Consider the following 15,383-nt stretch of genomic DNA (forward strand, 5'->3'; position numbering starts at 1 on the left):
CACCTAGTGTCATATGACAAATTCGTGGCAGTAACTTCACAGACTTCATACAGAGTTAATGTCCTTCTGGCTCTCACAGATTCACCAAGAATGCAGTAAGAGTACTGCTGCAATGCCAATTCTTTTGCCAAAATAGATTACTGCATCAGGTAGGATAGGCTTTTGTTGCCCTGACATGCTGAAACTGTATTTGCTTTTTAAAATACACTACAAGAATGGACCAAAACGATCCAACATTGATACTTCTCATGACTTGCTTCCTCATGTCACTGACAACAGTTTATAGTAATAATGTGTTAGATTTTATGGAAATAAGGTTTGAAATTTTTTTTTTTTGCTGCCTTCATACATTTAACTGTGTAATGGAAGTAGCATCATGCCCTACGTACATGTATAGTGGCAGTGCACAAAATATCTACATACAGTTGAACCTCTATTATCCGGCCTCCCTTTATCCAGATCTCTCTATTATCCGGACGCAATCTCGCCGTGATTTTTTTATCTTTTTTTAATAATTACGGGAGGAAACACACATGAATTACATATACTTGATACATTTCTTAAAAATTATTTAGGTAAATCATCCCAAGAATTTATAAAAGAAAATGATTTCCGCTTGCAAACACGAACCTCTATTTTGGGGTCTGTTGCTGAGTGTAACAATGAAAAGGTCGCAGTATACACATTACTACATGTGGTACTACAATGGGCTACATCAGTACATGTGTATGTGTATGTACCATAGAGCTCTATTATACGGTATGTACATGTCTAAAGCATTGAGTCTCCCTTATCCGGCCAAATCCCTTATCCGGATGAGCCCCGGTCCCGACTTGTCCGGATACGAGAGGTTCAACTGTACATGGTACATACAACTGTACTGTTGCAGACATGAGCTAATACACAGTGTACATATTCACATATACATATATGCCATGACAAAACAATACAAATCAAATCAAATCAAAACAAAACAAAGCAAAAAATGCATTTATGGCACAAATGAGACCTTACATCACAAACAAGACCTCTTTCCGTTGTATTAAAACTATTAAAGTTAACACAAATGCAATGACATCCTATACTAGCACATTTCTGGGCTGTTAAAGGCCCCGTCACACTACAGCGAATGCCCAACGAATTCGAAAATGTGAAGACAATTTGCATCCGTTGCTAATACTAGAATACTTCGTAAACTGTTTTGACGTTCTTTGTATTCATTAGCTATTCGTAGGGATTCGCAGAGATATGCAGGAGATTTTGGACATGTTTTTAAAAAAAATCGGCTCCAGCGTATCTCTGTGAATCCCTACGAATGGCTAATGAATACAAAGAACGCCAAGCATGTTACGAACTATCCTAGTATTACCAATGGATGCGAACATATCTTGAAATTTTCAAATTTGTTGGACATTCGTTGGGCATTCGCTGTAGTGTGACGGGCCGTTAGACATTTGCTATCTAGAAACAACAGGAACTGACAAGGAAGACTTCTACATGTACCTTGTATAATGCAGTATTCTCATATCTTAGAGAATTGACTGATTATAAAACACCTGTGTAAATATATTGTCTACCACAGCATGAGAGATACAATGGTATTTATAAGCACTATTTGATTATTAAAGCAAGATATTATAAATGCGACACATTTCAAGAATCGGGACTTGTAAGACAACTTCCCAAGTGGTTGAACTCATGATGGACAACCACACTGTTAGAATGAGCACAAACTATCATCACTCTGCACTATACGAAAAAGATCCATTTCTCACTGTGTAGATGGCATAAAATACATGTACATAAAATAATTATGGGAGGCAATACCAGTACTTCTGCAAGCTGTTCATTCACAAATATTGGTTGAGTCATAAAATTCTAGAAAATAAAGACACTGTGAAATACATTTGTACGCATACTGATATACCTTCATTCTGTATCGTCAAGGGTATTTCACTCAACTTTTATGGATAGCCTGCATTTGTAAACCCATACAGTTTCTTAACATTTCGATATTAGTGTTCTTGTATATAATGATATAAGAGCCTAAGTACATTGTATACAACATTGGTCAAAAAGTTTTCATCATAATTCAAAGCTAAAAGCACCTCTGCATAATTCCAGATGTTTTGTCTAACCAGCAATAATTCTGAGAATCAGATATGATGTATTAGCCCCACTTTTGATTCTTATATTTTGTGCACTTTCATGTTATATTTAAACATTTTACATAATTTGTGTAAAGGACAGTAACTACATAATGTTTGCTTTTAAAAATTGATTTAGCAATTTTTGATACATATTACAAATCACGTGGACCACCAACCTTTGTACATACACGGTATCACACACACACACTTACACATGTACACACACACACACACAAACAAAACTTTGATGTGGACAATCTAACCCTGGATCAAACTGTACAGATCTTGATATCAGTAATTACGAGTGTAACTACATTGCAGATAAGGGAACTATCAATGTCAGCACAAGATTTTACACGATTTGCTCTTCATCATGTTTATCATGTCAATATCATACAATGTACCTGCACTAATGATAAACTGATGTCTTCTTTAAAGACAGTCACATGAAAACATGACTATGATTCACTGTGCAGGTGGTCATTTATAAGAGCTTAGCCTCCAACGAACGCTAATTGCTATCACCAGGATGCTATGCTTTACTTTAAAGGCAAAGTGAATTTTTCCAGCAAGAATGACATTTTGACTTGCAAATGAGGTTCCTGCTCTGATATAATAAACTATTCAAAGTAAATGTCATGTGAATTTTGAGGGTAAAAAACATTTCTTGAACACCTGATCACTTGATGCCATTTGTCTTAATATTATCATGACAGAAAAGCAAAGTTTTGCAATACTGTACCTTTTCTGATGCTTGGGGAGGAGGGACATACCAGTATTTATGTGTAAATTACCTTGCACCCTAATTGCACTTTGAGACTATCCTTACACATTACTGCACGTAGCTGCCTGTACTTGTAAACTGAGTGTTACACAAATAAGTTAAAAATAGCCCATAGCTGTGAGTGAACAATTATCTAAACAGAAGTCATCACAAGCCAAAGCAGGGAGATTCATGAAAACAATAAGTAGCATCAATGCAGTCATTTTCAATGAGAAAAGTGAGGAGTGGGGTATACTTTACTTGTCATGTATATCCATACAAATAAACAACACAGATAAGGGGGATGCGTTGTATAATGACAGAGTAATAGCAACTAATGACTTCTGTTTCTTTGATTTTATTTCATGTATTTGTTTGTAGTTTCATGTAGTCATTATTCGTTCTCTTATGTACTTCTGAAGGTCTCATATCGTACAAGCTTGGCTTTTTAGTGGGACCCTCCATTTCCATTTCCATCCTTGTACTATGCATATAATACCTTAAAAATGCCATTATGTTGTTACTCATGATCACATGTATTTTGTTCATTTACATTTTTGAAATTATTCTGTTAATGCATTGTTTATAATTTTCCGTTTATTTAATAGAAATGAAAATTAAGTTGAAATTCTGAAGTTCTGTTAATGCATTGTATATAATTTTCCGTTTATTTAATAGAAATGAAAATTAAGTTGAAATTGAAAATAAAGTTGAAATTGAAAAAAATGTGTACATGTAACATGCATTTATATCCACACATCTGTAACATTTGTCTCATTTGCTATAAATTTTGATCTGACTTTTCTTGCACAGCATTCATGCTATACAGAGTAACTCTGTATTTGACATTAATTACTAATAGTACCCTTTATAAAGATTTTATAGTTCATGGCCTTTACATACTGTCTGCAGTAAATCTTCATCTCCTTATCACAACATGAATGATAAACGGCTATAATTGTCTGTGGATTTACAGCTATGCTAACATGGTACCAGCTAATATAGTCTATGATACACAAGGTCTGCTGTGCACAAGGCATGTGAACTTGCTATGGGCAGAGGGGATTTCAATCAGGAAGTAGATGCAATATTTCAGTTGCACGTGTTCTACCCCGAGCCTTGGCAGTCCTCTATACAATATATGATCACTGCATTCATCAGTTGAACAACAGGCTGTATAATGTCTTGCTAAGGTCTTGATGGGATGAAGAACCCTACTGAAAGATTTACATTGCACAAACACAGTGAAATGTACATTGTAAGCATCAGTATGAATACAAAACCAGTACAGGAGTTACAATAGCAAATATTCTGCATTACAATCATTCAGTTAAGCAATGATTGAACAGACAATAAAGCACTCAAGTAATATTTACCATGAAACTATTTAAAAGGGTGTGTACAGTTCTAGTTGAGGCGAGGATCTAGCTTTTAACGTTTTGAGAGATATTCTGAAACCACTCTATGAGATGTCAAGGAGCATGCAATTCTAAGGGGTATTAAAAGTTTATTTGATGAAAATCGGTTTTGAAATGGCTGAGATATCCAAAAACAAGGTGAAACAAAGAGATCCTAATAAAAGGCGTGGCCTGTCACCTTTTATTATTATCATTTTTTGGATATCTCAGCCATTTGAAAAAAAAAAATCAAATAAACGTTGAATCCGTCTTAAAATTACATGCTCTTTCATATTTCATAAGAGGTTTCTCATTATCTCACTTAGGAATGTTCAAAACATGAATCCCCACTTCAACCAGTACTGTACAGTCCCTTTAAACTGCCAAATAATTTGGCTTTTTTTTTTCATACGGAACACTTCCTTCATGGATGTTTTTGTGATACATGCTACATGTACTTACTTAGTCATTACACGTCCTCAAACTAAGTCTCCTTCACGTAAACTTGGGACAAACCAAAGTGGTTTTCAATCACATTTAAAGTGAGAGTTTCTACAGTGAAGGTCCCCATATCATATGTTCCCTGACCAACTGGCATTCAACTGCTATCATAAAAATAGTACTAGACTGATATATTGTTTTAACTCCTCCTCTGATGCTTCAAGTTGATTTGAAAACATTGCCTTTGAGGTAATTTGTAATTGTGATATATGACTGAATGAAAGCCTTCATGCATACTGTACATGGAGGAAAAGAAGGTTGGGCTGCAACATATCAGCCTCCATACAAGTCTAGAGCACTTTCTCTGACACATCTTCCTGCTGCACTATCACTCTCTCTCTCATAATGATTAGCATTCCCTTTGAAAAGGATCCGTCTCTAGACTGTAATTTCAAGTTGAGATAACAATCATATATTCATATTTCATCAGTATACAAGTCTGCCCATCCCATATCATCTTATTAAACCCAAGTGGTGTGTTTCAGTTTTGAAACACTTTGGGTTCTTAACGACTGATAAGAATGCCAATCTCAAGTTCAGATCCCTATATATAACTTAGACATAGCATAGTACATCTAGGGCTTGCAGAAATCTGTCATGTTTGTGTGTATTCATCACTTGAAGGCCACAACACCAAGAGGAAGTACAGGAAAATTTCCTTTCTTTGTCCAGCTTACACACTTGTATGGAAATTTGTAACATCAAACTGCATGGTTTATACATGTATGGAAAGAATTTCAGACCACAGTTTGGACAGCTGAAAAAAAAAAAAAATCTTGCTACTCCCATATCCCCAATTCTCATTGGTACTTTTTTATTTCTTTTTCTTGCATACATTGCACATCTCTTACATAAAAATGTGGTAATATTGGTTTAAATCTGGCTTGCTCTATATGGAAACCTTAAGAGTACACGATGTGCACACAAATGCAGTACACACTGGTTTCTCTTGCACTAATTTTTTGTTTCACGCCATTCTCAGGCTTGGACAAAAGGGCAATTAGAACGGACACATACATAATTAAAAAATAAAACAAAACAAACTGCAAATCTCTTCAAAGTCTACATCATGAAAGTGAATTGAAGCAATCTAGACATGATTTCAATCTTTTAACACAACATAAAAAAAAATGATAATTCCAGTACATTCTCTAAAGATCCATATGGCCTCTGAACATTATCTTGGGAGTAAGTCTAGATTTATACATGTACTACTAATCTATCTGATAGTATATGACTGGCATAAGTTTGCTCATAAACTTAATACAAATTTTCATAAGGAAGGTGTTTTGCAGCTTTTTTGCATTTTAAATAATAAAAATGAAGAACTCCCTAAAAACTCTCCAATCACATTCAAAAAGTGCTTATTGTGGCTGCAACGGTAGTGTCTCAAAATATAATCAATGAAAAGAAATGTATAGTTTAACTCTAAATTATAAATTCATGACCACACCCACAAAATGCATACTTGATCAGTGTCAAGACACATGGAATCTTACTCCAGTCACCCTTTACCTACAATGCTTCAGTCACATTATCACACCCTCCTGTGAGATATCGCACCTAGCTGTATCTGGAGACAGTTGCTATAATCTGAGGGGTTTGGATATTAGGTGACCAGTAAATCATGGGCTCAAATGGGATCGGTCTCAGGGGCACTAAATCAGTGAGGTGCAAGGAGATTTTCCAGGGGTGGGTCGAAACAGGGAGTTGGGAACAGTGAGCATGAACCACAGAGCATCAACAGAGTATCTACTGCCAAGACCAGGAGATGCAAGATGAAAGCATACTGACATACATTTTGTCATCCATACATTTCACAAAACTACATTCTCTGAAACTAGAAGTGCTTGTTTGCATTTTAATTTCACGAATTATGTGAGAGCCAGGATTCACAAAATTAAAATGCATGCAAAAGTTCTTATCTACACCAAATGCACTGAATGTCAGTGGCAATTTGCTAAAATTTAATGCCGCGACAAGGCCACTGGCTCCAATTCGCATAAATTTCATGCTGCAAAAATATCCTGCTTTACAGTGGTCATACTCCGGTCATATGTTTTGGTATCAATGAAAATATTCGGTGTGTATTTCAAGAATTGGGACTCGGGGTCTAAGTCCTTCTACAAGTGGCTAAATATGTCTTCAACAAGCACAGTGGCAGAATGAGAATAATTAGTCATATTTACATACAAGTCCATAGCCTTGACCCTAGAAGACAGCCTTGATGGTCTGATAGCCTTAAGACTACCTATAAAAACAGGTTCACACGCCGCCGATTCCAGCACTATTGCTCTATCGCTCACTTGTGGTTAATATTGCTCCCTTGCTACTATGTACTGCATGTAAACATGGCTATATAATGAGAAAGACCTGTGGCTATAATAGTCACAGGTCTGTTCACATGGCAGCTGGTCACATGCGCAGTGGGCACATGGTTGTGCAAAATCTTGCTGCTACGGAGCCAGACCATAAGTTTTTTTTTGTTTTTTTGTTGTTGTTGTTTTTTGCCAAACTTAAGACTTCTCACTCATGGCTATCTTGGTTCATCTTATAGCCATCTCCGTTCAAACAGCAAGAGGCCTTAAGTTTTGGCTCATGTGGTTAATGCTAGCTTCAAGTCTATCATAGCCTCGAGGTTATAGTCCTACATCTGAACTCAACTAATATCTCTCTGTAAGAAGCAGAGGTGGGGATTCCCCACTGTGGAGACAATACCTCTTTGTATTAAGGGAAACAAAATTCAAGAACGTTATTGATCTTACATGTATAATATCAATCAAGTTGCAAATCTCTATGACAAAAAATTTTGGAAAGGATTGTCTACAACCGTGCTGTTAAGTTTCTTGATCAAAATAATATTGTGGGTAGTTATCAGTACGGCTTTCGCAGCAACTATTCAACTTCCATGGCCCTTACTGACATTGCGAATAAGATTGTTGATACGTTTGAGGAAAATTCCTTTCTTATTGGTGTTTTTGTTGACTTGTCAAAGGCCTTTGACACAATTAATCATAATATTATGTTAGCTAAACTTAAGCACTATGGTTTTAGAGGTGTAGCATACAACTGGTTTAAAAGCTACCTCTCCAATCGATACCAATGTACAAAATATAACAGTTGTATATCAGACTTAAAAAAAATATTATGTGGAGTTCCACAAGGGTCTTTATTAGGACCACTGTTGTTTATATTATACATAAATGACATTGGAAATGTTTCTAATTCCGATACCTCATCGTACATATTATATGCTGATGACACTAATATATTGTTCAGTGGTAAGGATCTTCCTTCTTTGCAAGATCAAGTAAATAGTAGCCTTTCAAAATTGTGTACATGGTTTCAGGCAAATCGATTATCTGTTAACCCCCGCAAATGTAACTTTATTGTTTTTAGTAATCGTAACAAATCATACGACACTGATTTTGTTAAAGTGGAATTGAATGATGTTCAAATTCCCAGGGTAGAGAAAACTAAATTTCTTGGTGTTATTTTAGATTCCAAATTAACATGGAAGCCTCATATACAAGAGACAGAGAAAAAAATATCAAAGAGCATTGGTATTATATCCAGACTAAGCTACATGTTACCTACTGATGTATTACGGATGTTATACTCCACTCTTGTTTTGCCCTATTTGTCTTATTGCAACATGGTGTGGGGAAGTACTTTTCAGTCCAGTCTAAAGAAATTGACTTCAAAGCAAAATAAAATAGTAAGAGTTATACATGGAGCGAACCCGAAATCTAAAGCAGGCCCGTTATACTCAAAACTAAAATTGCTTACTTTGAAAAATATCACCACCTATCAGCAATGTATTTTTGTATATCAGTGTGTCAACAAACTTATGCCTGACCATTTTGTTCAATTGTTTGATATCAATCAGAATGTGCATAATTACAATACACGCTCCTCGTCATTAATGCATTTGCCCAGACCCAGAACCATGTCTTACCAACATAATATTCGTTTTGTGGGCCCCAAGAAATGGAACAATTTATCTAAAGACATAAGAAATGCACCATCTCAAAATTGTTTTAAGATAAGACTCAAGAGAAAGTTGTATTCATCCATATAAGGTAGTTTATAGTGAGGGCTGCTAAATTTCTCTTGATTATACTAAAATGAAATACATGTACATGTACAGTATGTACAATGTTGCCTTGTTTGTTATAGTATTACAAGTGTGTATTTTAGGTTCTCTTTACCTCTCCTTAATGTATTTTTTTTTCTTCTCTTTTCTTTTCTTTCTTTTTTTCCTTCTTCCTATCTGTTTTCCCTCCTGCATCCCTAGCTTTAGTCTCTTGTGTATCTGTACTTCGTCTTGTAAATATGTGTATTTTAAACAAAAATGTCTTTTTAGCTATGTTTCAATCAGATTCAACTACATTTTCAAATGTTAAAGGTGCACTCACTTCAAGCTGTGCTTACTGAGTTGTCACCTCCAGTTTGTCATTACTGAATTGTTACTGCTGTTACACGAATTGATCTGGAAATAAATGTTCTATTGAATGAATGAATGAATGAACAAATAATCAATACTAAATACATGCCATACATAACAATAGCTTGAGCATTTTTGGACTTGCGCATCAGTGATATTTGCCTTTCCTTTTGGTAAAGTCAAATTTTAATAGTTTCATGAAAGACTAACTTGTGCAAGGTTGATCCAACCAACTTGAGTGTATAATAACACCTAGCAACATCACAATGTCAGACACAATGTGGCTGTCATTACTACAACTCACCTTCCTATACACACTGTCCAGCTCATCTCGTAAAATCCCGTATCTGTTTGCCATGCTATGGGAATAGACATGGCTTAAGGTTGTGTGTTGTCGGTGGTGGTTCTTCGTCATCTCCAGAAGTAGATTCCAGCACATCTGAGGTGAGGGGACGGTGGAATCCTTTTCACGTCTGCAAGAGAAGACACAATTGTCATTTATCATCAAGCTACTTCACCTAAATAAATCTGCAAGAGATGCATGGTGTTTGCAGAAAAATCATAAGGATTCCAGCTGTCCTCTTTTTCATCTGCCATGGTGGGTCATGTAAAACTTGAGACAAAACTAGCAAATTTCAAATTATTGTAATAATGACTGGTAGCAAGACTTCAATCGCAAAATTAGCATACCTGCAAAAACCTCCCCCCCCCCCCATACATATTGAGTGCATTGATGAAAGATCATGCTTTAATCATAATCTTCCCTGAAAAGAAAGTTGATGACGATGATGATGGCTTCTCGTATAGCACCGGTATCCACCCTTAAAGGGCACTCATGGTGCTTAAAGTTGTGTTGCATGTGGCAGGAAAACATGGTATCCTTGTTTAGGGCACAGTACAATACATTACATGAAACTTACATTACTCATCTACTGAGTAATTTGTAAGTACTTCTGTTTGTTCTGTAGACTTCAGACTGGTATGAGAACTTTTGAGATGACAGTTTCACATGATTGGCAAAAAAAAAAAAAAAAAAAAAACCTGTTCAAGTGATGTGTTTGAAAGTTTGGCACAACCAAACATTTGTTGAGTGTTTACATGAATTCCTTGAACAAGGTTTCATTTGGATGGCTAAATTGTTTCAGACAAGAAGTATTGGGGAGTTTGGGCATTTTGACCCCATGGCTCACAACTTTCTTCAAATAATCACTAACTGGTAATATCCAATTTTCACAATACTTTGAGCTTTTTTCAAAATATGGAAAATAAAATTATTGTGAAGTCTTAACATTTTCACTTGACTTTTGACCCCATGGCCCAACTCTTTCCCTACAAAATCATTGTATATGCCTAGTTTAATCAAGCACACGTTTTGAGTAATTTCCACAGTATGAAGAAAATAGTGTAATTTCAACACAAATTAGCAGAATTTAGCATTTCAACGGGACCTTTGACCCTTGACCTCTGACACCATGACAACCAAATACCCAAGAGAATCATTGTCAGGCAGTACGTGCATACAGTATGTACTACGTTTACTGAAAATTCCTTGAGCAATTTCTGAGATATGGAGGAAAAAGTGAAATTCTAAAATGTTTGCTTGACCTTTAACCTTTGAACTTTGACCGCATTGCCCAAAACTCCCTAGAGAATCTTTATCTGGCAATACATGTTAACGCAAAGTTTCATGAAAATACCACTTCGCATTTTCGATTGGTGGAAACAATTAAATCTAAGTATTTGACCTTGACTTTTTACCTTTAGCATGTGCACTAGAAAGAATTAAAAATAGACACAGCTTCATGAACTCACACACATATGGCAAGTTTCATTTGGATACCTTAAAGTATAAACGGTTCGTAAATTACACTGTCCACAAAATTGATTACAGACGGATGGATAGATAGGACAGACAAACAGATAACCCCAAAACATAATGCCTCTGGCGACACTTCATCGCTGAGACATAAAAAGTCTTGATACAATTTATCATTCCAAAAGATAGTGTGTGTTCAACACAAACAACAAGAATGCTAATTAGTTTATATCCATTCATATCACAAGATTTTTCATAAAGTGAATTTTCTGAGGGGCCACATCTCCTAAGGATGCATAATGTGCATCCTGGTACAAAGGTCAACTCAGTTAGACCATTCTCATAAGATAGTTTTCACTCTGCATATTGCCTACAATTTTCTGCCGGCACATCATGAGAACTGATGCCAAAACTAACATTTTGCAATGTATGTACACAGAAAAAGTTTACCATATTAGTAAGTGTATAAAAGCACAGTGCTAGGACAGTGGTCACACAAACCTTTGACCCTCTTCTTGTCTACCGACAGAAACAAAGCACTCTAAAGAGTTAGTAAAGAGTAAGACTAACAAAGAGAAGAGTAGGGAATCAAGGAAGAGGCCACAGTCACAGTAGGACCACATTAACTTCCAGGAATTCCCCAGCTACCAGGACCAGTGGGTGGGACCTCTTCAGCCAGATCTGAGCCGGTGGGGGGCCATCATCAAGGCAATCTATTACTACCATTTAGATGACATGGCATCTAGCTGGCTTCAAGAAACAGACAGACAGACAGACAGGCAGGAAGGACTGGGTCAATACCTCCGCAGCATTCACATCAAGTTCAGCTTGGGACAAATCTCATTCACCTAATAAGGAAACAACCTCGCCAACAATGAGGGTCCTGAATATTCATGTCTCCACTGACAAACATCCATAAACATGTATGCACATATCATACACATTATGAGGCACAACTCACATACACATACTTATTCAAACATTTTTATGAACTAGTACTTCCCACTATTTGGCACTGCACACAACAGGAAATAATGATTTCAAAACTAACAGTCTGCCAAGATCTAGGCCACTGAATGCCTGGGTATTAGCCCTTGGTGTCATCGGAGACGCACGTATTCCAACAAAATTGGTTGTGGCACAGATCAATAGTGGAATCAGTTTATTCCACTCCACTGGGTATGAGGGAGATCGATCCCCATTGGCAACACTAGATAGCCAGGCCCCTTGAGCATATTCCACAAATTAACAGACATTTAAGACACTTTCTCCTCTTCTCCACTCTCAGCAGCAAAAATTTCATCCATGAGAATTTCGGGTGTACAATGTATGTCACTGAACTCTAAATGTATGTTACTGAACTCTTTCCATAAAGCCCTGCATTTCAATACTTCTCTGTGGGTTTTCTTTTTCCACGGCATACATGTAGCCTAAACCCACTCAGCTTCGCCTCTTGGGTTAAGCATTCCATAGTTACCTTATGCACACAATTCCGACTGACGCACTCAGACCTGGGCGTCATTTGTATGATAAAAAATAAAACCAAAAAAGTGTCTTATCTATACAATATCACACAAGAAACTTCATTATACACAACATATGCAGTACAAGTGTAGCAACTAATTCAAGAGAGAATTTACTTGTTGATCTAATGATAAATATAAAGGAGTTTTCCTGTTTATCAATATCACTACAGTTAATTGATATCAGGGCTACCTGTCTATATGTACATATACATGTAGCTTTATGCAGCTACTGTAAACGTCAAAAATCTCTGAATCGCTGAAGAGAAATATGTTGAAAATCCCACATATAATGCACTATTTAAAGGGACTGTACAGTTCTGATTGAGGTGAGGATTTAGCTTTTAACATTTTGAGAGATATTCAGAAACCACTCTATGAGATGTCAAAGAGTATGCAATTTTAAGGGGTATCAAAAGTTTATTTGATGAAAATCGGTTTTGAAATGGCTGAGATATCCAAAAACAAAGTGAAACAAAGAGATCCTAATAAAAGGCGTGGCCTGTAGCCTTTTATTATTTTTTTGATATCTCAGCCATTTGAAAACCAATTTTCATCAAATAAACATTGAATCTTTCTTAAAATAACATGCTCTTCCATCTCATTATCTCATTCTCATTATCTCACTTAGGAATGTTATAAACCTGAATCCCTACCTCAACCAGTACTGTGCAGTCCCTTTAAAATTAAATAATAAACTAGTAATTATGTATTTGTTTACTCTTCTATGAGTATATGATTGTATAATTGTGTATTGAGAACTGTAGTTTATGTACATGTGTATGTATGAATTAAGAATGTATCATATACATACACATATTTGTATTAATTCCAACAGAAAGAATTTCCTATATTGAACAATAAAAAATGAAATCTGAATCTGAATCTATTTTGAGGGCCACTTAACATAGTCAGGTGTGACTAACTTGTCTCCCTAGCTCAATATTTGTTGTGTACACCTAGCAACCACAGATGCCAGGTTACCTACAAAATTGTACTGGTATGTTTGCCGGCATGTTGAGTTTTCTTTCTGCCAGCATATTTAAAGTGTTGTACACCAGAATGAGACCTTTCTCTTAAAAATGCTCATCAAGCTCATCAGGTTATCTTGTTGATGACCTGCTAGCATACATTCATAATTTTGCATGGTTATGTGCACAGAAGCTAACTTCATGTTCAATAGCAATTAATCACTTCCATTTTTGTCTGCATGCATATTTCATTAATCAAACTAATCAGGATAACGGTTCTAAAAAAAATCATGACCCAATTACTATTCTTTTTGTTTACCAACAAATATTAGGCATAGACTATTAAGGCTTTTAGAGTTTATGCTTTCAGCAAATGAGGCTCAGTATTTCAGTTGCTTTTATAACCTGTCTGTTGCTACATGTGAAAATATTCAATTTAAGTGCAGAATTACAAGATGAAGTTTTGAACACAGTAATACTGGTATTAACAGCTATTAAAGTAAGTGATTGCGGAAGCTGACATCAGCCTTGTGACGTTCTGGTTCATTCCTGGCTCCTGCTAAGCTTTCCTGATCAAATGTCAAGATGTAATCTACACACTTCCATGGGACAAATATCTGCCATCACACAAGCTGATCCAGTAGCTCGTTGAGGTGCATGAAAGAAACACAATTCTAGCTTGTGGTAGCACCAGGTTCTTCCTGGTGGAATATCATACTTCTGTATTTCAGACTCATGCCAAAGTGTAAGCCCTTGATGAGGTAAGAATGTTTAAGCCATCCTGTGAGGAAACTTCAGGATTCCAGGTTTTAAAGACTAAAGTTCAAGGCAGTGAAATCAAATCTGTCCAATTCCTTTGAATAACCTATCATCATTTTTTGTTTTTCAACAGACATAGGAAATAACATCATTCTCGTGGAACCGCTCATCTCTGCCAATAATTTACCACACTTCAGCAAGGCAGCACTATTTGCAATACCTTACAGGGTGACTTCATTGTCTTGCTAAGTTAAGAAGAGTAATCAGGCACTATTTGCATGAAACACTGGGCTTGGTGCCATTTTCCACATGTTTTGGAGAAGTTCATTTCAGCAAATCAAGTGGTCATACTATCAGTACCGGAGTTGAAACTAATTTTTCTGTCAAAGTCCATTGTACTTTTGTATTTCCGGAAGAGAAAAAATCCAAAAGCATTGATTGAATGTTAAACAAAAATTGATCTTTTCCTTCAAAATAGACAAATAAATGATCCATAGCATACTGGTGAGTCTATAGCCACAATATTATATTGTTTGACCTTTTATGTGAAGGGGGGGGGGGGGAACCCTACAGGAAGACACTTCTAAATCACATGAGCATGATGGTGCTGGCTTGTTCTCAGACATATCTACATTTGTCAAGTATACACACAAAAATTATCAAATCATGAATCTCTCTTATACATGTATGTTTTGGGGGGAAAACGATGACTGTGGTGATAGTTCATTGAGAATACAACATGCACTGGGTGTTGCACAGGTGACGTATTAAGCACAGACTATCATGGCTTCAGCAAAGTTCCAGCAAGTTAAACATGTGATCGTGCACATCCTTTCTTTAAATCCTCACAATTTAATAATTCATTTAAATCTCGGCACAACTAAAAAGTTCCAGAAGTGATTTCAAATTACACTTAACTAGAAGTCAAGAGTGGTGGTGTATCACTCAAAATACTATTTTTACAGATTTTCCATAGAAATCCATAATGTGACATTAATACTGTTCATATTAAGTTTAAAAGAACATGAGAATAATAATGAGAATGGCACTAATGCC

The 15,383-nt window shown here is 36.1% G+C and overlaps 1 protein-coding gene across 1 annotated transcript in view; it reads right to left on the bottom strand.

Moving 5' to 3' along the window:
• LOC140246199 (SLIT-ROBO Rho GTPase-activating protein 3-like) overlaps positions 1-15,383 on the bottom strand; it is a 92,283-nt gene that overhangs the window by 51,297 nt on the left and 25,603 nt on the right. Inside the window, exon 3 of the mRNA XM_072325646.1 lies at positions 9,563-9,731. Coding sequence (XP_072181747.1) covers positions 9,563-9,731 — 169 coding nt within the window. The remainder of the gene's footprint in view (positions 1-9,562; positions 9,732-15,383) is intronic.

The sequence above is a fragment of the Diadema setosum genome, chromosome 2 (genome assembly GCF_964275005.1).
Source record: "Diadema setosum chromosome 2, eeDiaSeto1, whole genome shotgun sequence".
Taxonomy (NCBI): domain Eukaryota; kingdom Metazoa; phylum Echinodermata; class Echinoidea; order Diadematoida; family Diadematidae; genus Diadema; species Diadema setosum.